The 23,969-nt window shown below is 40.4% G+C and overlaps 1 protein-coding gene across 2 annotated transcripts in view; it reads left to right on the top strand.

Moving 5' to 3' along the window:
- The window catches only part of LOC135208429 (uncharacterized), a 316,957-nt gene that overhangs the window by 115,259 nt on the left and 177,729 nt on the right, over window positions 1–23,969 (top strand). For both annotated transcript variants that reach the window (XM_064240585.1, XM_064240584.1), the window contains exon 6: window positions 16,069–16,140. In XM_064240585.1, the coding sequence (XP_064096655.1) occupies window positions 16,069–16,140 (72 nt within the window). The remainder of the gene's footprint in view (window positions 1–16,068; window positions 16,141–23,969) is intronic.

The raw sequence follows: 23,969 nt of genomic DNA, 5'->3' as shown, positions 1-23,969 counted from the left end.
TGTTCCTGGATAGCGGCGATGTAAGGGGCCGCCGCTTCTGGGTCAGCGTAAGAAGTCGCCTTGCAGCCGGGGAAGACAAGAGGAGCCATCTTCTTGTCAAGAATATAGGGCTGCCCCTTTGTCACATTACGGCCGAATCCGCCGACCCAGGCCTTCAGGGTGGTTTGGGCGGCGTCCCTGACCGCTTGAGCAGTCTGAAAGAGAGGGTCAGTATAAATACTAAGCTACTTAAAACTAAATTATATTATCAACTGTAATGATATACCACTTAGAAGAATTGCATATATGGGCCAAAATCATATATGAGAAAACCTGGTATCCGGGAAAGTACTCCGGAGGTAACCTGGTCCACCAATTCATAACAAATGGTGCAACTCTCGTGATGCCAGACAGCTAGCTCCTCATAGCGGATGGCGCAGGTAGCGTGGGTCCGGCAGACCTCGTGCCCGCAGGGGTCCTGTAGGACAGCGTTACAGCCTGATTCCTGGCAGTGGGTGGCCTGTAAGTGAACAGATACATGAGTATCAACACTAACTAGTTGGACTAAGTCCAAGAAGTGATATATCATAACACCGGAGTTACTTGATAGAATAAAGTTCGGCCTCTACTTGCTCTCCTGCCGTGTGAAGTGGTGGGTGTCTGATAGAACTGGCAAACTAGCTTTAGTGTGTGTCTGGTGTTGCCGGAGGACGGAGTTTCACCGAAGCAGAGTTACCTAATCTATACGCCGGAACGAGGAGTACGAGAATGGCGGGGGAGGGTGACTCTGCTGTAAAAAGATATCAAGGTACCTAAGTAGGTGGTGAACCCGGATGGTGAGCGGGATCTCCGCCAACTTAGCAAATATATATAAAGAATGTAAATAATCAATAATAAAACAAAAGTAAACATGCAAGAGGAATAAACACATGGCAGAGCTCCTCTGCAGTCACCAAACCTGGGGCCTGGTGGAACCGGGGCCCCAAGCTGCCGGAGCGGGATGGAGGGATGGTAACTCGAGGTGAGAGAGAGCTCGATTCGGAAGCCGAGGAGGTCCGAGCACAGCCGAGCCAGGTGGCCAGCCGAGACCGCACAGGGGATCCCCCTCGGTACCGAAGGGTGAGAGCGGTGCGAGCCGAGCCAGTGTCAGGTGTCCCCCCTGCCAACTCCCGTATCCCCCCACGTGGAGAGGGGGGAAGAAGGGAGGGAGCTCGGATGGTTGCCAGGGGCAACGGGAATGAGCAGTACTCCCCCCCTAGAGGGGGGAGGAAGCGTAGGGAACAGATGCCGGGTGGCTCATGGCGATCGCCTGGCTTCGTCGCAGACGTTGTGTGAGCCACGCGGTGAGACAGGCCAGGCGGAATGAGGTAGCCAAGGCTACCTCTAACCGTCTCAGAAAGTATGAATACAAAACAGCCTAACAAAACACGGGGGGGGAAAGAAAAATAGATAGGACAAGAGAAAGCCTAGTCCTGGGGAAGCTAGACGAGCCAACCAAGAAGGAAGGACGACTAACGACTAAGGGAGCTGGCCTATGCCGATACGTAGGAACGTAGGGCGGTGGCCAGGGTGGTCAGGACTAAAAGGAAGGACGTATGTCCTAAGGGAGCCTATCACAAACCTAAAACAAAGGAACATGCATGCATGAACACTGAGCTAAGCAGCGATGTAGGCTACGCGCTCAAGAGAGCTCAAGGAACCCCCGTGGAAAGCTAAGCATAAAATAATACGGCAAAGCTGCAAAATTACAATGTAAAGTGTGTACTGCTAAAATATTCGAGCTGCAACGGTATAGAGGACCAAGAACAAAAAAAGGAAAACACGTGGGGCGAGCCGCGCCGGGTGACTTGGCAACAAGGCCGAAGATGACGCCGTCTTATAACCTAAATAAAATTGGTTAAACGGGCTCCTGGCAGGCTAAAAATAGGTGAAGCACTTCTAGCAGTACTTAACTTAGATGCAGCGATAGCTTGGCATTCCATGATGAGTTAAATCCAAAAGGAAAGCACAAAAACACAGATCGAAGAAAACGTGCGAACTGATGGTGCTAACGAAAAGGATGACAGGTAGAGGCGCTGGTGGTGGCGTTGGGGGCGCTAGTAGTAGTAGTAGCTGGGAGAGGGCCTAGCATTGGCCCTCTCAGGTAGGGGGATTTCGAAGAAGGATGGATCTAAATGGTAAGAGACCCGTGGTAGTGGTTTCACTCGCCCCAGAAACTATACCGACACCTTTTATATAAGGTGAGCGAGTCAGAATGCTCTGACATTTCCATTTTAGCTTTTTCTCTGGTATGTTAGCAATAATTTACCTTAGAATTGTGTGCTAAAGGGACATATCACGAAGCGACACGGGCTGAGCCCAGAAATTGAAAAGTTATGTAAGAATGAAGGAAATCCCAGTCTTGCTGCATCTTTCTTTCTAGCTCCAGGTACCAAGCTGAGGTGGCTGTGGTCCACAGCTTTCAAATATATCAAGTAATGTGATAGGAAGGGGAGCAGTGTTGTGTTGCCCCCCACCCCCCTTCCCCCTTCTCTCTCTCTCTCTCTCTCTCTCTCTCTCTCTCTCTCTCTCTCCTGAGATGAGAGATTTTTTATGGTACATGTATATGTTTATTAATATTTTTTAAATAAATAATAATAATATAACTGTAATTACAAAAATCAGATGTGATAGTATTTTAAAGAAATACAGTAATCTTTCCATTTCACTCTTTCAAATAAGGATAACTCTCTCTCTCTCTCTCTCTCTCTCTCTCTCTCTCTCTCTCTCTCTCTCTCTTTCAGTCAATGGTAAAATGTTTATGATGTCTTTGAAATTATATTAATGATACAACCTCAAAGAATACAGTAATAGGATAGAGGATAGTGATTTAAGGTATATTTGAAGTAGGATGTTCTTTAAGGTATACATTTGGTATCTAAACTTTCAAGATAGGCAGTTATAAGCTTTTTTATTGGTGGTTCTAACTATTCGCAGAAGTGTCTGGTACTCATCCCCCCGCAAATACGGGGGGAACACTGTACTGGTTATTTGGCAATTATAACAATTTTTAGAAGGGTTTTTGCAATTATGCGGCATGTTCTGGAACCTATTCCTGCAGAAAAGTGGGGGAGCACTGTGCTTTATTAAAATAGCCATCAGCATTTCATTCAACTTCTTGGGATCAGGATCTAATAGTATATCATCTGATGGTTTCTTCCTTTTGTCTTTGTAAAAATTTTCTTGTGTATTGTCTTCTAAGATTAGTAGAATTTATAGATTTGTACTTTGATGTAATGTCTTTGCAGATGAGTGCAATATTAGTGATAAGTGCCTGTTTCAAAGAGTGGCATATCTACAGACTGCAGTAATTACAGGCCAATTTCTGCTTTCCCTGGTCTCTAAAGTATCTGAAAAATTTATTTGTAACCACTGTATACAGTGGACCCCCCGTATTCGCGTTCTCCGGATTCGCGGACTCACTGATTCGCGGATTTTTCTTTGGAACCTATCTAGAAATTATTCGCGGAAGGACTCGCCCATTCGCGGGTTTCTCTGTGGAACATATACATAATTATTCGCGGTCATCCCCGGCTATTTGCGGATGCGAATTTTTATGTGTTTACTATTCGTACAAGGACATTTCATAATGATATGGTTATTTTGTTTATTAGACATTCCTTATAAATCTTAATATAATGAATTGAATAAAAATATCGTATGTATAAATTGGTGAGCAAGATAATATGAAATAAAGCATAACAGAGTGAGTTTGGCAACTGGGAAAATAAACAATCGTATACGTACAGCCATCTCTCTCTCTCTCTCTCTCTCTCTCTCTCTCTCTCTCTCTCTCTCTCTCTCTCTCTCTCTCTCTCTCTCTCTCTCTCTCTCTCACACACAAAATGATAGATAGGAAACAATAACAGAATATGTATTGCTTGAATACGATATGGCAACAAAGTTTTGGTCTGACTGAAGTGTAGAGTTACTTTGACACTGACTTACATGTCATTCCTGGTCATCTCACAGCCATGGATAGACATCAACTTCACAGCTGAGAAAGGCAATTGTATACAAAATAAATATTTTCCAGATGAAAAAGCAATTGGAGGGCCTATGTTATCCCATAAAAGAAAACTCTCTCTTGGATAACTGTAAGATGTAGAAAAGAGAGAGAGATCAAGGGCAGGGCGGATGTAGGAAGGAGATTTAAGCAGTACCTGGAAATGAAAAACAACCCCTATACTAATCTTATAATTATAGCCTTAGGGTTTGTCTCAAAGACATTCAAAGGTGTGTCACACACGTGACAGTTGTTGTTTTTGTAAAATTGGCGTCAGGGCAGATTTTTAAGCACCACCGTGTTAATATATTATTAATAATTTGTTCATTACCTTCGATAACACGCCAAATTTCTTAAAACTCCAGATCTAGCGTGAAATGCTATAGTTTAGCAACACTGCCATTGAACTTACATAAATACGTATTGGGTCAATTGGGTACGCATTGTACAGGCTGTACATTTTATGAAATTTTTTAAGATGATTTCTAATTATGATATGTATGTATGTACATACATAAATTGTTTTAGGATGATAATAAAAGTATGCAGACCATATCTAAAGTACGTAAGACAATGATTATATACATATTTGTAGCAGGGTACATATTTTTCTGTCTGCGGCACGCAGTACGTACATGTACGTGTATTTTTCATACGTACATAATGAGTATATTTTCGTGACAAAATAAATTTTTACGAGGAAAAAAGCTTTATTAATTTTCAAATATAACAGTTCTGTAATACTTTCATGTAAACACAGCAAAATGTCGGTAACAAAGTCGGGTTTTCTTAAAAGATGCTCTACCCAAGCCAACTTTCCACAGATGAACAAATCTTATGATGCCGTGACACCTTCTTAGAGCATTACCCAAACGAAATGATATTTAAAACGCTATTGGCTGTTGTCTGCACAGCAGCCAATCCAGGAGCAGCATTCATTTTCCTTGTCGCTCATTGGTTGTACACTTGGTGTTGATTGGTTGAACCCTGGCCCCATTTCGCGGAGATGGAATTGTGGGTATCGCGCATCTAGTACCCAGCAGCCTTACTGCGCAGAAACTTACGGGTTAATGCTAAGCTCTTGTGCGTATCAGCAAATATCTGTGTGCATCGTACCGAAAATGGCCCCTAAAAAGCGCCCTGCTCCTTCTAAGGCTTCTGGCCAAGAACCTAAAAGAAAGAAGACCGTAATGAAGCTTGACGAGAAGGTGAAACTTCTCGATATGTTGAAGGAGGGAAAAAGTTACGCTGCAGTCGGCCGCCATTTCAAAGTGAATGAGAGCACAGTTAGATTTATAAAGAAAAAAGAAAATGAAATAAGAAAAAGTGTTAGTATGACATTCTATGGCACCGCAAAGGCTGTGTCCACAGTGAGAGACAAAACCATTGTGAAAATGGAATCTGCACTCGCGTTCTGGATAAAGGACTGCAGGAAGAAGAACGTGCCCCTTGACTCCAACATCATACACCAAAAAGCACGACAGATCTACCAGCAGCTATCAACTCCGACTGCTTCACAAGGTGGTGAGGAAGAGGAAGCCGAAGCCAAAGATGTGGAGGCACTGGAAGGCGATGAAGATGGGACGTTGGAATTCTTGGGCTTTGGAGAACCAGCTCCTGAAGAGGAAGACGAAGAAGAACCACAACCGGGACCGTCCTCAGCTCCCCAAGGATTTAAGGCTAGCAAAGGATGGTTCCACCAGTTCCAGAAAAGGTTCCATCTAAAGTCTGTTTCCCTGCATGGGGAAGCTGCATCTGCAGACAAAGAGGCAGCTGCAAAATATCCGCAGGCCTTCATGAAAATAATCCAGGAGAAAGGATATCGCCCAGAACAGTGTTCAATATGGACGAAACTGGCCTGTTCTGGAAGAAAATGCCGTCCCGGATGTACCTTATGAAGGATGAAGCTAAAGCCTCCGGATTCAAGGCACTAAAGGACAGGGTGACCCTCCTGATGTGCGGGAATGCGGCTGGTTTCATGCTGAAACCAGGCCTCATTTACAAGGCTGCAAATCCCAGGGCACTCAAGAACAAGAACAAGGCGTTACTGCCCTTCTTCCGGATGCATAATCCCAAAGGCCTGGATCACCAAAGTCCTGACGGAGTACTGGTTTCACCAGAGTTTCATTCCTCAAGTTAGGCAATACCTGGCCGATTTGGACATCAACTTCAAGGTCTTGCTGATAATGGACAACGCTGGTGGCCACCCTCTCGATCTTTATTCCAAAGGAGTCCAGCTTGAGTTCCTTCCTCCCAACACCACCTCTCTCCTCCAGCCTATGGATCAGGGCGTCATCCGTGCCTTCAAGGCACTCTACACCGGGAACTCCCTCCAGCACCTTGTTGATGCAATGGACCGGGACAGTGAATTTACGCTGAAAGATTATTGGCGTAAATTCACGATTGCCACGTGTCTGTCTGTCATTGACCGGTCGTTGAAGGACATGAAGGAGGAGACACTGAATGCCTGCTGGAGTAAGTTGTGGCCAGACTGTGTCCATAATTATACAGGCTTTTCTCCCCAGGAAATCCAGCATTCAGCCATTAATAAGGCAGTCCAGTTGGCAAAAATTCTTGGTGGTGAGGGCTTTGACGATATTACCGAGGAAGAAGTCGGCACCCTCATTGATGCCCACTCTTGACCCCCTTACCAACCAGGACTTGGAAGAGCTGACGAAGTCCGCCAGCGAGGAAGAAGACACTCCAGGTTCAGGAGAGGATCAGGAGGAGGAGGAGGAGGGCCTGACTTTGGAACGCCTGTCCCAAGTTAAAAAAATGGTAAACGACCTCCAGGAGTTTGTCGCAACATGGGATCCTTACATGGAGCGTTCCTTGAAGTTTTCTAATATTCTAGACACAGCATTGGAGCCCTATAATCAAGCTCTCACCACCATGAAGAAGCAACGGCAGCAGTTGCCAATCACAATGTTCATCACACGAACGAAGAAAGACCCTCCAAAGCCTCCCAAATCGTCGGAACTAGTGCCTCTTGAATCGCCTGAAGAAGTGCCTCCCAAATTGCCTGAGTCACTGCCTCCCAAAGCGCCTCCTGAAGGTGAAGAGGTGCCCTCAGAGGATATGTAACTCCTCTGCTTAGCTGTGCAGTCATATCTTCATCGTCATTCATTGGACTGCATGGCTAATTCATCATCATCATCTTTAATCAACATTCATCACTGGTGAGTACCCGGTTTACATATGTTGTACTAGCGTAAAACAATTATTTAATGTTCATACAAATTTTGTTCTTTCTCTCTATCGCTTGTGATTTCACATACATTTGTTTCCCTTGTAAAAAGAAAATGGATGTCTCAAATAGTAACAGTATGAAAGAAAGCGTGCATGACTGAATACTTATGGGGGGACTGAATTATTTTCACATACGTAACTAAGTCATGCAGTACATACATAATACGTATGTACGTATTTATGTATAACCATAAAATATAAGATTTACTTTGAAACAATATTAATAATATTTCAAAGATTAATATGAACCATAATAGGACGTTTTATGTATATTTGATGAAGGATGGTCTTTTTAGCTACTTTGGTGTTAGCATGTTAAGGATAGCTAAGTTTTATGAGTATTTTTGGAGGGGGTTCCAAACATTCCCGGATTCTAACTATTCGCGGGGGGTTCTGGTACGCATCCCCCGCGAATACGGGGGGACCACTGTAAGTACGTACTATGTAGACTCAAAAGGATTCTTAGCTGGATAAGGGTCTTGAGTGCAGAGTAATTAAAATAGATTTTAGTGCTACTCTCAGTTTATTGAATTACAAGGAACTTATATATAAACTTCAGAATCTTGTATAGGGTGGATATGTTTTAGGAATCGCACGAAAAAATGTTTGAATTTTTTCGGAAGAGTTACAGCGCAGACGTAAGGAAAATGCTTTTTTTTTTTTTTTTTTTTTTTTTTTTTTTTTTTTTTTTTTCTCTCTCCATAAATTCACCACAAATCAAAATATTGTGCTAGAGACTTCCAATTTGTTGCAAGATGAAGGTAAATGATTGAATATTACAAGAATATAAGAGTTTTAGCTTACAATTGTATTTTTTGACCATTTTGGTAGAGTCAAAGTTGACCGAAGGTTGAAATTTTGGCACTTATCGTTATTTATATGAAAATATTTTAAAATTGATAAAAGCTACAACCATGGGTTGTTTTTTGTTGTATTGTATATGAAATTGCACACATTTCTAAATATAAAACTTTATGTAACGGCTAATATAAAATGGTGCAAACATTACGACAATTGCACAAAAAAATTTTTGATTTTTAAGAAGTTACCGTGCGGACGTAAGGAAAAAGTTTTTTTCATAAATTCACCATAAATCAAAATATTGTGCTAGAGACTTCCAATTTGTTGCAAAATGAAGGTAAATGATTGAATATTACTAGAATATAAGAGTTTTAGCTTACAATTGCGTTTTTCAACCATTTCGGTAGTCAAAGTTGACCGAAGGTTGAAATTTTAGGCATTTATTGTTATTTATATGAAAATATTTCAAAATTGATAAAAGCTACACAATCATGAGTATTTTTTTGTTGTATTCTACATGAAATTGCGCACATTTTCATATGTAATACTCCATGTAACGGCTAATTTAAATTGGTGCAAAAATTATGTCAAAGTGATGAAATAATTTTTGAGATGTGTCACTGATACTTTTTAGTGCGGCAAGAAAGAAATTCGCGCTTGCGCGCCTGCGTAATGATTGTAAATAAAACAACGCCTTGATCCGTGAGCTCCCAGCATCCCCCAAGGTGTGTGATTCAAAAGTTTTCACCTGGTAGGCCTATAAGTATTTTTCCGTGAATTTTTTAAAAAACTTTTTTATCGACGTACCATACGTCCAATCAGCACCCAACAAACAATTCATGTTGACGTTTAATACGTCCAATTGGCATTAAAGGGTTGATACAGGCAGTCCCCCGTTATCGGGTAGGCTTCCATTCTGACGCCTTGATGATGAGCGAAAATTGCTGCTTATCAGTGCATTTTGGCGCTAGAGAAGCCCCATAAAACTGGAGTGTCAATAACCGAGACCGCCAATAACTGGGGACTCCCTGTACAATTCAACTTGTACAGTTTGTTAATTTATCTGTTTTTGTAATAACTTATCTCCTTTTTTTGTATTTCTCATCAGCTTCTGTTACTTCTTTCGAATGAACACCATATTCTGTTGAAGCTTGAATTTCAAGTCACTGACCTCTTTGGGCTTGTTCCATATGAATAGGGTTCAATTTCTGAATATATTTTCAATAATAATAAGTCCAAGCATGCTCTTAGCCTCGTTGTGGTTGTACATGTGTGCTTGCAGCAATTTCCAGACCAGTCCTGTCATATTTACATTGAAAATGCACAGCTTATAACTCTTCTTCCCAAATTATTTAATCTATTCATTCAACAAACTTTTGAGCTATAACCTCATCAGCTCTCACTGCTTCTCCAGTCACTCAAAAATTATGAAAGAATCTTCGTTAATCAGTACTTGCCGCAGATTCTTAACATCTCGGGAGCACTCTTTGAAAGTATGAAATAGAATTCTACTCTTTGCCTACAGTGCATAAAGGGTTAGAGTTCTTTTTCCTTGAATCTGATCTTCCTTCCATGCACTCATTACTAGTTCCAATTTTGTGGATGGATCCAGTTCATTGCTTTGGTCACGGGTTACGTATCCTGATTTTTCTTCAAAATTGTTGATACTGTAGTCTGATAACTGGATTTGTGAATATGTTCATTTTTCACCCTTTGTACCACTTAACCCTTGAATGCCGAAGCGGTATTTTAAAAATTGTCTCCCGTATGCCGGCGGCGTTCGCGAGTGAGCACCGAAGCGGAAAAAATGTTTTTTTAAGAAAATCACAGCACGCTTAGTTTTGAAGATTAAGAGTTCATTTTTAGCTTCTTTTTTTGTCATTGCCTGAAGTTTAGTATGCAACCGTCAGAAATGAGAAAAAAAAATCATTATCATATATAAATATTGGGATATATGACAGCACGAAAAAAAATTTTCATATATAATTGTATACAAAACGCGCTGTGAGCAAAACGGTTAAAGCTAACGAGTTAAGTTTTTTTGTTTTATTGTACACTAAATTGAGATTATTTTGGTATATGAGACTTTGTAAAACGATCAAGGCAATACAGAGAAAATATTATCACAAAATGATGCATGAATTTGTAACGCGCGGCCGTAAAAAAAAGCTGTTTTCAAAAATTCACCATAAATATAAAAATTGTGCTAAAGACTTCCTGTTGTTACAAAATGAAGGTAATTGATTGAATATTAGTAGACTGTAAGTGTTGTAGCTTACAATTGCAGTTTTCGACCATTTTGGTCGAGTTAAAGTTGACCGAAGGACAAATTTTTTCTATTTACCGTTATTTATATGGAAATATTTCAAAACTGATAAAAGCTACAACCATGGGTTGTTTTGTTGTTGTATTCTACATGAAATTGCGCACATTTTCATATATAAAACTTTATGTAACGGCTAATTTAAAATGGTGCAAACATTACGAAAATCGCACAAAAAAATTTATGATTTTTTCGGAAGAGTTACCGCACGGACGCAAGCATAAAGTTTATTTCATAAATTCTCCATAAATCGAAATATTGTGCTAGAGACTTTTAATTTGTTGCAAAATAAAGGTAAATGATTGAATATTACTAGAATGTAAGAGTTTTAGCTTACAATTGCGTGTTTCAACCATTTCCGTAGAGTTAAAGTTGACCAAAGGTTGAAATTTTGGCAGTTATCGTTATTTATATGAAAATATTTCAAAACTGATAAAAGCTACAACCATGAGTTATTTTTTGTTGTATTCTACATGAAATTGCGCACATTTTCATGTATAATACTCCATGTAACGGCTAATATAAAATGGTGCAAAAATTATGTCAAAGTGATGAAATAATTTCTGAGATGTGTCGCTGATGCTTTTTAGTGCGAGAAGAAAGAAATTTACGCTTGTGCGCCTGCGTAATGATTGTAAACAAAACAACGCCTTGATCCGTGAGCTCCCAGCATCCCCCAAGGTGTGTGATTCAAAAGTTTTTGCCTAGTAGGCCTTTAACTATTTTTTTGCAAATTTTTAAAAAACTTTTTTTTTCGTCGACATACCATACGTCCAATCGGCACCCAACAGACAATTTTTGTCAACGTTTAATACGTCCAATCGGCGTTAAAGGGTCAATCACCACCTCTGTGTATGAATCAATGGCCTTTCTTTCATCTCGACAGCCTACTGTTTGTTCTCTTCAAAACCCCCAAGATGTGATGTCTACCAAGAGAAAAAGAAAGATTACTGTACATGTTAGTTTAGTACGGTCTGTATTGTTGTACGAACATGAATTATGGTATTACAGTGAAAATTTAAAGATTTTCTTAATTTGGAAATAAAACTTTAGGGGAAATAAAAATTTAGGAAGAATGTAGGAGTCAGATGACAAGATAGATTGAGAAATCATACCATAGTGGAAATTATGAAAGCTCCAAGTGTAGTTGAGACAATGATGAAAGGTATATGGCTTGGGCAGTAGAAGAGTTGAAAGACCCAGGCCTGCTTGGATGAGAACTATGGGAAGGGAAGCTGGAGATTTGTGGAAGGCAGACCACAGAAAAGGCATGAGTAGCAGAATTTCACTGAAGCCATTTGCAGTGTATAGCATGAGAGGTAAAGTGATTACAGGCAGTCCTCGGTTATTGGCGAGGGTTCTGTTCTCTGCGGGGTGCTGACAAGCGAAAACCGCCTTTAACCGAAAATCGGGGATTTATGACGCCAAGTTCCAGTTAAGGGGGCTGGCCGGTACTATATATGGGGGATACATATAGGGTGAAAGTGCAAAGTCGTGAAAAATTCGTGAAGCTTCGTATGGCAATGGAGAATGCGTTTACAAAATATTTTGTCAAAATTCCTCTTACTGTCGTAGTTACAGGGTAATTAGTAAACATAACTCAATTAGCCAAAAACATTGATCTGTTTAAGAAAATGCAATATTTCTTCTTTTACTGTAAATTTTGATCATTATCGTCAAAGAAATTGTGAGCAATGGCATCTGTAGAGATTCCATGATTCACAGGAGCTACCAGCCTTCAGAGCGAGCGGAAACAGGAAAGATGGTAAACGTTCGAGTTTCACCTCTGACATTCGCTTGCTTTTACGTCTGTTTACTGTTTCGGTAAGAATTTCATCTTGCCAAAGAGGAAAAGAAGCAAAACATCTCACTAACATAGAGAAGAAGAAAATTCGCCCTAATATGAGTTCAGGATATATCATAATATCCGCGATATTAACATAGTAAAGAGAGAGAGGGCGGGGCTCGGGGAGGGGTGCGTAGTAAGGAATGCCCCGTCTTGCCTGATGCACACATCGCGCAGTGCCCCATGCTACGGTCTTTGAGTAAAGGGATCTTCATTTATGATAAATAACAGTTTTGGTTTATTAATACCCAAAAAGGAATATGAAATTCATAATAATCATGATTTATTAACATTGTCTTGGTAAAAATTGAGTACTACACGTTCAAGTTTCACCTCTGACATTCTCTTGCTTTTACATCTGTTTAGCTTGTTTCTGCAAAAATTTCATCATGCCAAAGAGGAAAAGACAAGCAAAAATCTCGCTAACATACAGAAGAAGAAAATTTGCTGTAATAAGCCAAGTTAGTGAAGGAGAGAGAGAGAGAGTTGCATAGGAAGGAGTGCCCCATCTTTCCTGATGCAGTGCCCCAGGCTACGATATATGAGCAAAGGGATCTTCATTTATGATTAAATTATGATAAATAACATAGTTTTGGTTTATTAATACCCAAAAAAGAAATGTAAAATCATAATACTCATTATTTATTAACATTGTCTTTGAACTCCCGTATCTCAAAACTCTACTTATTGACCTTCAAATTCTATGTTCTCCCTTAGTTTTAAAGCTATAGCATTGAAATTTGGTATATAACTTAGAAAGACATTATAGAACAATCAAGTGAAGCCCTTTTATCCAATTTTTTTTTTCTAACATTTTTTTTTTCCTGATTTATAGGATTTATTTTTTCACCATAATGAAAAAAATCATATCTAGCAAAAAAATGATAAAAAAAAAAATCTTCTTTTGATTGGAGGACTACATCATGTCTATATATGGTAATAATCCCAAGTCGTAATATTAAATATCAAGGGAGGAGAGAATTTTAAAAATGGTTATTTTTGGGATAAATCAGCCTGTTGTCACAAAACCAAAGGTCAGAGGCAAAAATCATATGCAGTTTGGAGATTTGCCAAGTCACCTTATTAACCCTCTTACGCCGGAGCCCTAAAAATCAAAACGTCTCCCGTATGCCGGGCCTGGTTTGGAGTGAGCGCGGAAGTGGAAAAAATAATTTTTTCAAAAAATTACAGCGCGCGTACTTTTGAAGATTAAGAGTTCATTTTTGGCTCCTTTTTTTGTCATTGCCTGAAGTTTAGAATGCAACCATCAGAAATGAAAAATAATATCATTATCATATGTAAATAATGCAATATATGGTAGCGAAAAAAAAAAATTCATACATAATTGTATTCAAATCACGCTGTGCAGAAAACGGTCAAAGCTAACCAGTTACTTTTTTTTGCGTTGTATTGTACACTAAATTGCGATCATTTTGATATATAATACATTGTAAAACAATAAAAGCAACACCGGAAAAATATTATCACAAAATGATGTACGAATTCGTAACGCGCGGACGCAAAAAAATATTTTTTTCAAAAATTCACCGTAATTCTAAATAATGTTCTAGAGACTTCCAATTTGTTTCAAAATTAAGACAAATGATTGAATATTACGATACTGTAAGAGTTTTAGATTAGAATTGCAGATTTCGACCATTTCGGACGAGTTAAATTTGACCGAATGTCGAAATTTTAATATATATATTTTTTCATATGCACATATTTCGAAGATGGAAAAAGCTACAACCTTATATTATTTTTATTGTATTCTTCATGAATTTGCGCACATTTTGATATATGAAACTCTATAAAAAGGCTAATATGAAAAGGAGCAAATATTAGGATAATGCCATGTACGTATTTCGGAGACTTGCGGCCGCGAATCGGCGCGCGGAGTGAAGGTAAATATATTTTTCAAAAATTCACCATAAATCACAATATTGTTTTAGAGACTTCAAATTTGTTTCAAAATGAAGAAAAATGACGGAATATTACTAGGCCGTAAGAGTTTTAGCTTACAATTGCGTTTTTCAACTATTTCGGTAGAGTCAAATTTGACCGAACGTGGTTTTTTTTCTATTTATCGTGATTTATATGCAAATATTTCAAAAAAAGAGAAAAGCTACAACCTTCAATCATTTTTAGTTGTATTCTACATGAAATTGCGCACATTTTCATATATAAAACTTTATGTAACAGCTAATTTTAAATGGTGCAAACATTTCGACAATCGCACAAAAAAATTCTGATTTTTTCGGAAGAGTTACCGCGCGAACGTAATTTTTTTTTTTTCATAAATTCACCATAAATCGAAATATTGTGCTAGAGACTTCCAAAATGAAGGTAAATGATTGAATATTACTAGAATATAAGAGTTTTAGCTTACAATTGCGTTTTTCGACCATTTCGGTAGAGTCAAAGCTGACCGAAAGTTGAAATTTTTGCACTTAACGTTATTTATATGAAAATATTTCAAAACTGATAAAAGCTACAACCATGGGTTGTTTTTTTTTGTATTGTGCATGAAATTGCGCACATTTCCATATATAAAACTTTATGTAACGGCAAATTTAAAAGGGTGCAAACATTAGGACAATCGCACGAAAAAATTTATCGGAAGAGTTATCGCACGAAAGTAAGGAAAAAGTTTTTTCATAAATTCACCATAAATCGAAATATTGTGCTAGAGACGTCCAATTTGTTGCAAAATGAAGGCAAATGATTGAATATTACTATAATATAAGAATTTTAGCTTACGATTGCGTTTCTCGACCATTTCTGTAGAGTCAAAGTTGACCGAAGGTTGTAATTTTTGCACTTATCGTTATTTATATGAAAATATTTCAAAATTGATAAAAGCTACAATCATGAGTATTTTTTAGTTGTATTGTGCATGAAATTGCGCACATTTTCATATATAATACTTCATGTAAAGGATAATTTAAAATGGTGCAATAATTATGTCAAAGTGACGAAATAATTTCCGAGATGTGTCACTGATACTTTTTAGTGCAATAAGAAAGAAATTCGCGCTTGCGCGCCTGCGTAGCGATTGTAAACAAAACAACGCCTTGATCCGTGAACTCCCAGCATCCCCCAAGGCGCGTGATACAAAAGTTTTCGGCTGGTAGGCCTATAAGTATTTTTCCGCGAATTTTTAAAAAAACTTTTTTGAGCCGACGTATGATACGTCCAATCGGCATACGGGAGACATTTTGACTCGACGTTTAATACGTCCAATCGGCGTAAGAGGGTTAAGTGGTATGAATGTCAAAGTCCTGTCCTTAAAAAAGGGCATTAGCCAGCCAGCTCCCTTAATGGCACTGATAACTGATGAATGGCACCTCTGTAAGGCATGTTATGGGACCATAACTCTATTATTAGAGCCTTATGGCTCTCATAACTGAAACTTGCCCATTATGGTGCCATAATTCCCTGAGTGTTATAAAACCTGATCGCCAATAACTGAGGACTGCCTGTATTATTATCAAGTAATTTTACACAATATATTTTTGGGTGTGGGAAAGGTTTACTCTCATATAATGATACAATAACTCATTTGGTAAGTAAACCATGTTAATGAGACAATTTGGATTATGGACTAGGTTTGACCTACCAGTTCTGTGTAATAAGGATTGTGGACTATATGCTGGGAATAAGGCACTTGTAAAAGTACAGGTTTTTGTTTACTGTACATTACAAAGTTGATTATTTTTGGTTATTAATGATGGTTCACTATATAAATATAGCACTAGAAATTGCTGCTCATATTAATTTTTGGTACCCTCCGTTTTAAATTGTTGTATGTATTTTTCTTTTCAGTATAGTAAGCATTTGTCGGTGACAGTTTTGAGGTGCAATAAATGCAAAAGAAGTAAATTCCCCAGTGTACAAGTAAGTACATTACTTCAATCTTGGCCCATTTATGTAAGTTATACTTCTATTTTGATAAAATATATAAGTATAACTTACATAAATGTATATAAATCTATATACCTAGTATTTTTTAAATCCTGTAGTATTTGTCATATGAAACTCTTTTTAAGAAAATTTTTTGTTTTTATAGTGAAAATTCACTAAAGGAAAGAAATGTGCTCAAGTTTGTATACTTGTAAAGAAAAATGCATTTTGTGTTACCTCAAACCCATTAATTATAATTAACCATAGCTTATACTACAAATTCGGCTCAAACACTTCAGACCTTGTTCATCTGAAAATAGCATTTTGCCAAAAGTCATGTTTGGAGTCTTCAGAAGCATTCAGCCATTCTTCAAATACAGTGATCATATTTAAAGTCCTCTCAAGATTCTCTTATATTTTGGATTTTTGTTGAGGAATGCATTGTTACTCCTGTCTTTCATCCATCATCGTCCATTGTGACTTGGTTCGGAAGTCACTTAAAGCCGTTGGTCCTGTTGATGAATAACCACTGGTTCCATGCAATGTAAAAACACCATAAATATAATACAATATCATCCATTGCAATATGTACTGTATTGTATTTTCTTCCTTTGCAATAGTTTGGATGCCTTACTATCAGGAGGGGGTTGCATGACACTTTGTGAGTACTGCCATTACTTTTGTTAGAACCAGACAGACCAGTTCTGATTTTGCCCTTGAATAAAGGTTTAGGTTTGCAGCTATTCCCATTCAATATATATTAGTGCTAGTTGGTTTTCTTGTTTATATAATTATCAAGATAAAATCAGTTGGCTAATTAGCTTCAAGTATTCTCCCATTAATTTCATTACTAATTTACATTCTGATTCACTGTGGGTAAGTAATTGAAGTAAGTCTTGCCTTCATATTTACTCTTTGCTTGATTGCTCTTATGCCTTTTCTTTAAGGGGGCCGGCCGGAACCCCTATATATGGTGGTATAGGGCAAAAAATGCAAAGTCATGAAAAAATTCATGGAGCTTCATATGGTAATTGAGAGTACGTATACGAAATATTTCGTCAAAATTCCTCTTACTTTCGTAGTTACAGGGTAATTAGTTATCGTAACTCAATAAGCCTAAAACATTGATCCGTACAAGAAAATGCAATATTTCTTCTATTATCGTAAATTTTGATAATTATTGTCAAAGAAATTGGGAGAAATGGCATCTGTAGACATTCCCCGAGTCGAGAAGGAGACTTCAGGCTCAGCTACCAAGTCCAGTCCTGATTTAGTGCGATCACAGACTTCAAGTAGTCTACACGTTCCTTTTCACCTCTGCCATTCGCCCGCTTTTACGTATGGTTATGTATGTTTCGACAAGAATTTCATCATGCCAATGAGAAAAAGACAAGGAAAACATCTCGCTAACATACAGACGAAGAAAAATCACTCGAGTATTATTACAGAATATCATAATATATGCGTAGTTAGTGAAGAGAGAGGGGAGGGTTGCTTAGTAACGCCCCCGTCTTGCTTGACAGCACACGTCACACTATGCCCAAGGCTACGATCTTTGAGCAAAGAGATCTTCATTTATGATAACAAAGTTTTGGTTTTTCAATACCCAAAATGGAATATGAAATTCACAATAATCATGATTTATTAAATTGTCTTTGTAAAAAAAAGAGTACGCCTTCGAGTTTCACCTCTTGACATTCTCTTCCATTTTACGTTTGTTTATCTTTGTTTCGGGCAAGAATTTCATCATGCCAAAAAGGAAAATACAAGGAAAACATCTCGCTAACATACAGAAGAAGAAAATTCGCTGTAATAAGCCGAGTTAGTGAAGGGGAGAGAGAGAATTGCGTAGGAAGGAGTGCCCCCATCTTGCCTCAAGCAGTTTTGGTTTATTAATACACAAAAAAGAAATATACATTCATAATAATCATTATTTATTAACATTGTCTTTATAGAAATACGAAGGAAAACTTTGAACGCCCGTATCTCAAAACTATACTTATTGACCTTCAAAATCTATCTTCTCACTTAGTTTTAAAGCTATAACATTGGAATTTGGTATATAACTCAGAAAGACATATTAGAACAATCAAATCAAGCCCTTTTTTCCAATTTTTGTTTCGTATTTTTTTAATAAATTTTTTTCTCCTGATTTATAGGGTTTATTTTTTTACCATATTGAAAAATTCATATCTAGCAAAAAAATTACTTTTAGAAAAAAAACTCTTCATTCGATTGGAGGTCTACATCAGGTCTATATATGGTAGTAATCCCAGGCCTTAATATTAAATATCAAGGGAGGAGATAGAATTTGAAAAATGGTTATTTTCGGGGTAAATCGCCCTGGCGTCACAAAACCGAAGGTCAGAGGCGAAAATCATATGCGGTTTGGAGATGTCCCAAGTCACCTTATTAAGTGGTATGAATATCGAAGTCCTGTCCTTAAAAAAGGGCATTAGCCGGCCGGCCCCCTTAAGCTAGGAAGTTTTGCCTTGAGTTAGCTGTTGTGCTGTTTTCATCAACTAAAGGTTTACTTTAGTTTTAGCCCTTAGTAAATGTTAGCTTGTGTTAAGCTTCGAGAGACTTCTATAGCCTATTACCCTTAGTACCTATTTGATGTGCTCCAACACTTGATGCACTTCGGCTGTTACTGAATTGTCTTTGAAAAAACAAAATCCTAATGCTAGACCTATGGTGACGTTAAGTGTTGTTAAAGGGTGTCCCCTCCTTGTTTAGTGAATAAAGTAGATGTAAAGTGTGCATTTAGTGAGTAATTTCCCTGTCATTCTGTGTTTGAAATAGTAAATCTTTGTTTTTCAATTGGGGACACGTACCTGTAAGTCCCCTTGGTGAAAAGTGCTGACCACTTATTTTTCTTCACTCCTACCATGGCATTTATTGCACCATGATGAAGAAAATGGTAAGCCTGTAGTACATTGGTTTGTAGGCAGGAAAAAGCCCTGCAGTAAGATCATGTCTTCATTAGCAGTAGATCCCCATTCAGTGTGCATTTCTTGCAGGAGTGGGGAAAATAGGAAAATACAAGAAGTGATGGAGAAGACCACCCCCATCTCCATGACATACTGAAAATCTGTTTCCTCCCTCCAAATTGACAGGTAGAAGGAAGCAAAAGATGCCTAGCAAGAACTCTGGCAACACCTAAACCACCGAGAGCAGGACGACAGCGTGATGGTGTCCAATAGTGAACCTGGTGAGTGGCAAGCGGATTCACTTTACAGTCCTTCCTAACCAGTCAAGAACCAGAGAGTGGAAGAGCAGACCTGTTGATTAATTGGCCGTTCGGGATGGAGATTCCCGCTAGCAAGAGTCAGCCCCCTCCTACAGGCCCTTGTTATCAGCAGAACCGGCCTCAACGAGGTGGGAGAGAGTCTGGCTGAGGCCGACTTTCAGGAGGAGAGAGGCATCACCACAGAAGAGCTGCTTGAGAGGAGGAGGAGTTTGTCCTACTTCTCGACGGATCGCACAGTCACCGACACGACCACTGGAGGGACTCATCCTGATACTCCACCAGTAGTACAGTAATTCCATCTTGCTTGAAAAGCAGAGCACAGAGACGACCCACCTTGAGGGAAAAACAGGACAGAGTGGGAATCTGCTCCTCCTCACATCACTCCTGACATCAGTTGTCAAGATGAGATAGCGCTGTTAGGACCAGGAGAAGTTGCCAGTCATGCTGGCAAGGCAGATCTTGGAGATGTCCTATCATCAGAGGAAATTGGATGTACGAGGACATGATGTCATACTGGAGGAACACTTCAGCATCTTATATCTGGAACACATGGTAGATAGCCTTCCTAAAATGAAGTAAACAGTGTGGCATCCCTGGCCCCTGTTGATTATAGGCATCTTGAAGGAGATGAGTAGCCTAGTAGCAGGAAAAGAAGGCTCCTTGGCCTTCTTCATGTTGTAGAAGGTGTTCCCCCACTGTTTCCCTGCCATGCCAAGTAGTATAATATACTGGAGGATGCCCATACCTTACCTAGGACTTTGAGCACGAAGTTCACCAGCACATAGATAATAGACCAGGAGTTGATACTAGGTAGGGCCATTGAGAGCCATCTCCTGGCTGGATAGGTATCAAGGAGCCTGGTTGAAGAAGATGAAGGAATTTGTACCAGCCATGAAGTGCTACTCCTTGAAGGAATACATAGCCCTTTGGGTAAGGCTGATCCTATGTGGCCAAGCATTTATCCCATGTGTGGCCATGTCATTATGAAGAGGGGGATTATGAAGAGGGGGAATGTCCACATGTTGTTACTCCAGAAACAGAGCTCAGTCAATAGCTGGTTAAGTTGGCGGAGCAGCCCACTTCTGGACCCTTTTCACTACTTTCAGCTGGATGTATTGAGAAGTGGGCCCTCCTCACTACTGTCCCATTGCTATGTGACCAATTGGTTCCTAGCCATGTAAAGATATCTAATCCTTTGGCCCAGCCCTAGGAGAGGTGTTATCAGCTCAGTGATCTGGTAAAACTAAGATATACTTAACTATCCTAAGAGGAAAGTCACTAGCTATCTCACATGTTCACATTAGAATCCCGCTCTCCACCAGGCCAAAGTATCAACAACAGAGCAGTGCAGCTCCTCATGGAAAAGGATGGGAAGGGGGAGGTCAGTCTTTCCATTCCTTTCATCCCCTCCATGTCGGAAGGTGGAATTGGATGGGGAAGAGAGGAAGCTCTAGATGAGACAGTCTCTCCTATCCTTAGACCTGCCATAAGGTTGGGTGTTGTTTTGGGGAGCAAGTGGTTGGTATGTCAGTGGTGCAAAATGGAATGGATGGTCCATAGTGTATGGGCATTTTCTGTTACACAATTGTTGCAGGATGATGCAAACAAATTTAGAGGTTACTAAATAAAACTCTGACATTTCTTAACCTACAGAACTGAAACTTAACTTAATTTATCAATCTTAATAACTGCAATGACCATCAAAAAGAACCTTGACCCAATTCATCAACCTTAATCGACAACAGTCACCGAAAAGAACTTTGACCTAATTCATTAAGCTTAATCCACAATCCTCCCTCAGCTATCAAAATGACCCCAACCTAATTCATCAATCCCAGTACTACAGTTTTTTATGAATAGGACTTACCTGGCAGTTATATATATATAGCTATAGTCTCTATCGGTCCGGCAGATTTTTCAAAACTCGCGGCAACCGCCGAGTGGTAGGTGTTCGGTTAGGTGGTTGACAACCCTTACAGGGTGGTACTTGGAATCATTCCCATTTTCTATTCCTCAGATCATCTCTGCTTGTTGGACTGACAACATCGTTGCTAGTCCGCTGTCGGGTTTTTCGCTCGCTTCCCTGTGTCGCTGTTTTTTCTGCTGATAATTGGTGACGTATTCTGTGGATTGGCAATCGCTTTTGTGGCTTGTTTTTTGGATTATTCTTTTGATTGTTCTTTGATTTACGATGTCTCAGAAACAGTTTCGAGTGTGTGTGAATGAGGAGTGTAAGGTGAGATTGCCGAAAGCTTCGGTTGATCCTCACACTGTTTGTTTGGGGTGTAGGGGATTTGAATGCGCTTTAGATAAAAGATGTAATGAATGCGAGGTTTTGGATGAGAAGTAATGGTTGGAAATGAAACGCTGTGTGCATAGATTGGAGTTAGATAAAGTAAGGAGGGCTTCTAAATCTAAATCTAAGTCTGGGAGTGATGCTAGTGTAGACCTTTCTAATCCCTCGACCCCTGTAGTAGTAGAACCTTCTCCTGAGGTAGTAGCTCCTGCGCCTGAGACAGGACCTGTAGCTACGTTGGATGACCCTCAGTACGTCAAGATGGCGGCTGAGATGAAGGACCTTAAGGATCAACTTGCAGCCTTGAAGGAAGGTAAGAGTGCAGGTGATATGAGTGATAGTGCTTGTGAAAGTGCAGTGGAGGTGGCAACTGATCGATCCTGTCATGCCCATAGGTCAAGACCTCTACCAAGCTCCCAGGACCAAGGGAGAAGGTACGTCGATGACCGCAAAGGGGGTGAGAGGAGCTGATCCTCGGTCAGCCGTCGCCTCAAGCAGTCCTGTTGCGTCTTCCCAGGCTGCTTTTGACCGCCACGGAAAAGGCGTGTCGGAAGTGGTAGTGTCTTCTCCGAGCCCCTCTCCAAGACGCAGATGGCAGTATGAGGAGTCAAGGCCGATCAATCAAAGTTGGAGGCAACAAGCTGAGCAGACTCGTTATTGCTCTCCTCTTTCAAGCAGGTAGAGTAGCCCGGAACCGTTTCCTTCAGACGACAACTAGAACGCCTCGCCTGCGAAAAGGGCGAAACCTAGAGAGGATAATTCTCCGCAGGACGCATGGAGGGAGGAGAGATCTCCTCTCCCTTCGGCTTACGGAGAATTTTCAAGAGAGCCTTCTCCTGCTTCCAGCATAACTCGACACCCGTCTCCTTCATAACCGCTAGACCCAGCAGCGGTAGCGAGATCTTTCATGACTGTCATGCAGGAACAGCTGACTTCGCTAGTGAAAGCTTTTAGCCGCCCTCCCCCCCAGTCGGGCAGACGTAAAGATGACAATCTGCCAGTGAAGAGATCAAGGGAGGAAGCTCCTGCAGAAGGTTCTGCAGTACGTAAGAAGGAACGGAGTTCCTCTCCCTTTCAGGATTATGTACAGCACTGTTCGCGTGATGTAAGGAGGTTACGGCACTCTTCTCCAGGAGAACCTTCTCTCTCTCGACACCGTGAAGTTTCTGGCTCCGTTCAGTCTGCTTCTCCCGACTCTCAACGCCACAATAAGTCAAGCTCTCGTCGCCTCGCCTCTCCATCCTCTAGACGTAAGGAATTTTCTTCCTTTCGCCGAGATGCGGACTTTGTCGTTCGACACAACGACACCTTCAAAGCTCCTCACTGGGAAAACTTCAGCTCTTGTTCCCGACAGACCTTCGCCAGACAGGACGATGCTAAAGTTGGACGACAGGACGCATACAGCGCTCGCGGACAGGACGCATCCAGCGCTGTGCGTCAGGACGCATCCAGATCTGGACGTCAGGACGCAACCAGCTCTTGGCAGCAGGACGCATCTAGTTCTCGATGCCAGGACGCATACAGCCCGCGGCGTCAGGACGCATGCGTCTCTCGGCGAAAAGACGCACCCAGTGTTCTACGACAGGACGCATCCAGCTCTCAACGGAAGGACACATCCAGCTCCCGACATTGAGACTCATCTAGCACTCGATACAAGGACGCGGCAAGTGATTGAGCTCAGGATTTACCCGTCTCTCGGCTCCAGGACGCTTTTGCCTCCCGAAGTAAGGACGCTTCCTTTTCACGACGCCAGGATACTTCCGACAATCAGAAATTTTCTCCTGACGCAGGTGCGCATCAGGGAGAGTTTAGTGAATGTGCTCACAGCTATTCAGAGCAACAAGGAACTTCCGACTTAGTTCCTTCAACCCAAAGGGATAAGGAGTTAGAAGGAAATCTGGACTTTGAAGAAATTTCGGAAGATGAAGATAAACCTGCTAATGTGGCGGCGGATTATAAGGTTCTCTCTCGCTCCCTCCTCGAGCTGTATGTAGAGGAGTTTAAACCAGCTGCTCCCCGTTCTCCCCAGTCTCAGTTTATAAGAAAAAAATCGCAGAAGCAGTCAGCCTTCATCAAGATGAAGCTGTCGATTTCAGCAAAGTAAGGCGATAACAAGGATCGAAGATTGGCTGAAAGAACGAAAGCAAGCAGTGAAGACCACCACCTCTTTTCCTCCAGCTAAGCTTGCGTCTAAGGCGGGAATGTAGTACGAAACTGGAGAAACTCTTGGCCTGGGAGTACCTGCGTCCTCCCAGGGGGACTTCTCCGGGATTGTAG

Source organism: Macrobrachium nipponense, chromosome 35 (assembly GCF_015104395.2).
Source record: "Macrobrachium nipponense isolate FS-2020 chromosome 35, ASM1510439v2, whole genome shotgun sequence".
NCBI lineage: Eukaryota > Metazoa > Arthropoda > Malacostraca > Decapoda > Palaemonidae > Macrobrachium > Macrobrachium nipponense.
Note: the sequence above shows the minus strand (reverse complement) of the source record. Positions and strands in the feature narration are given on the sequence as shown.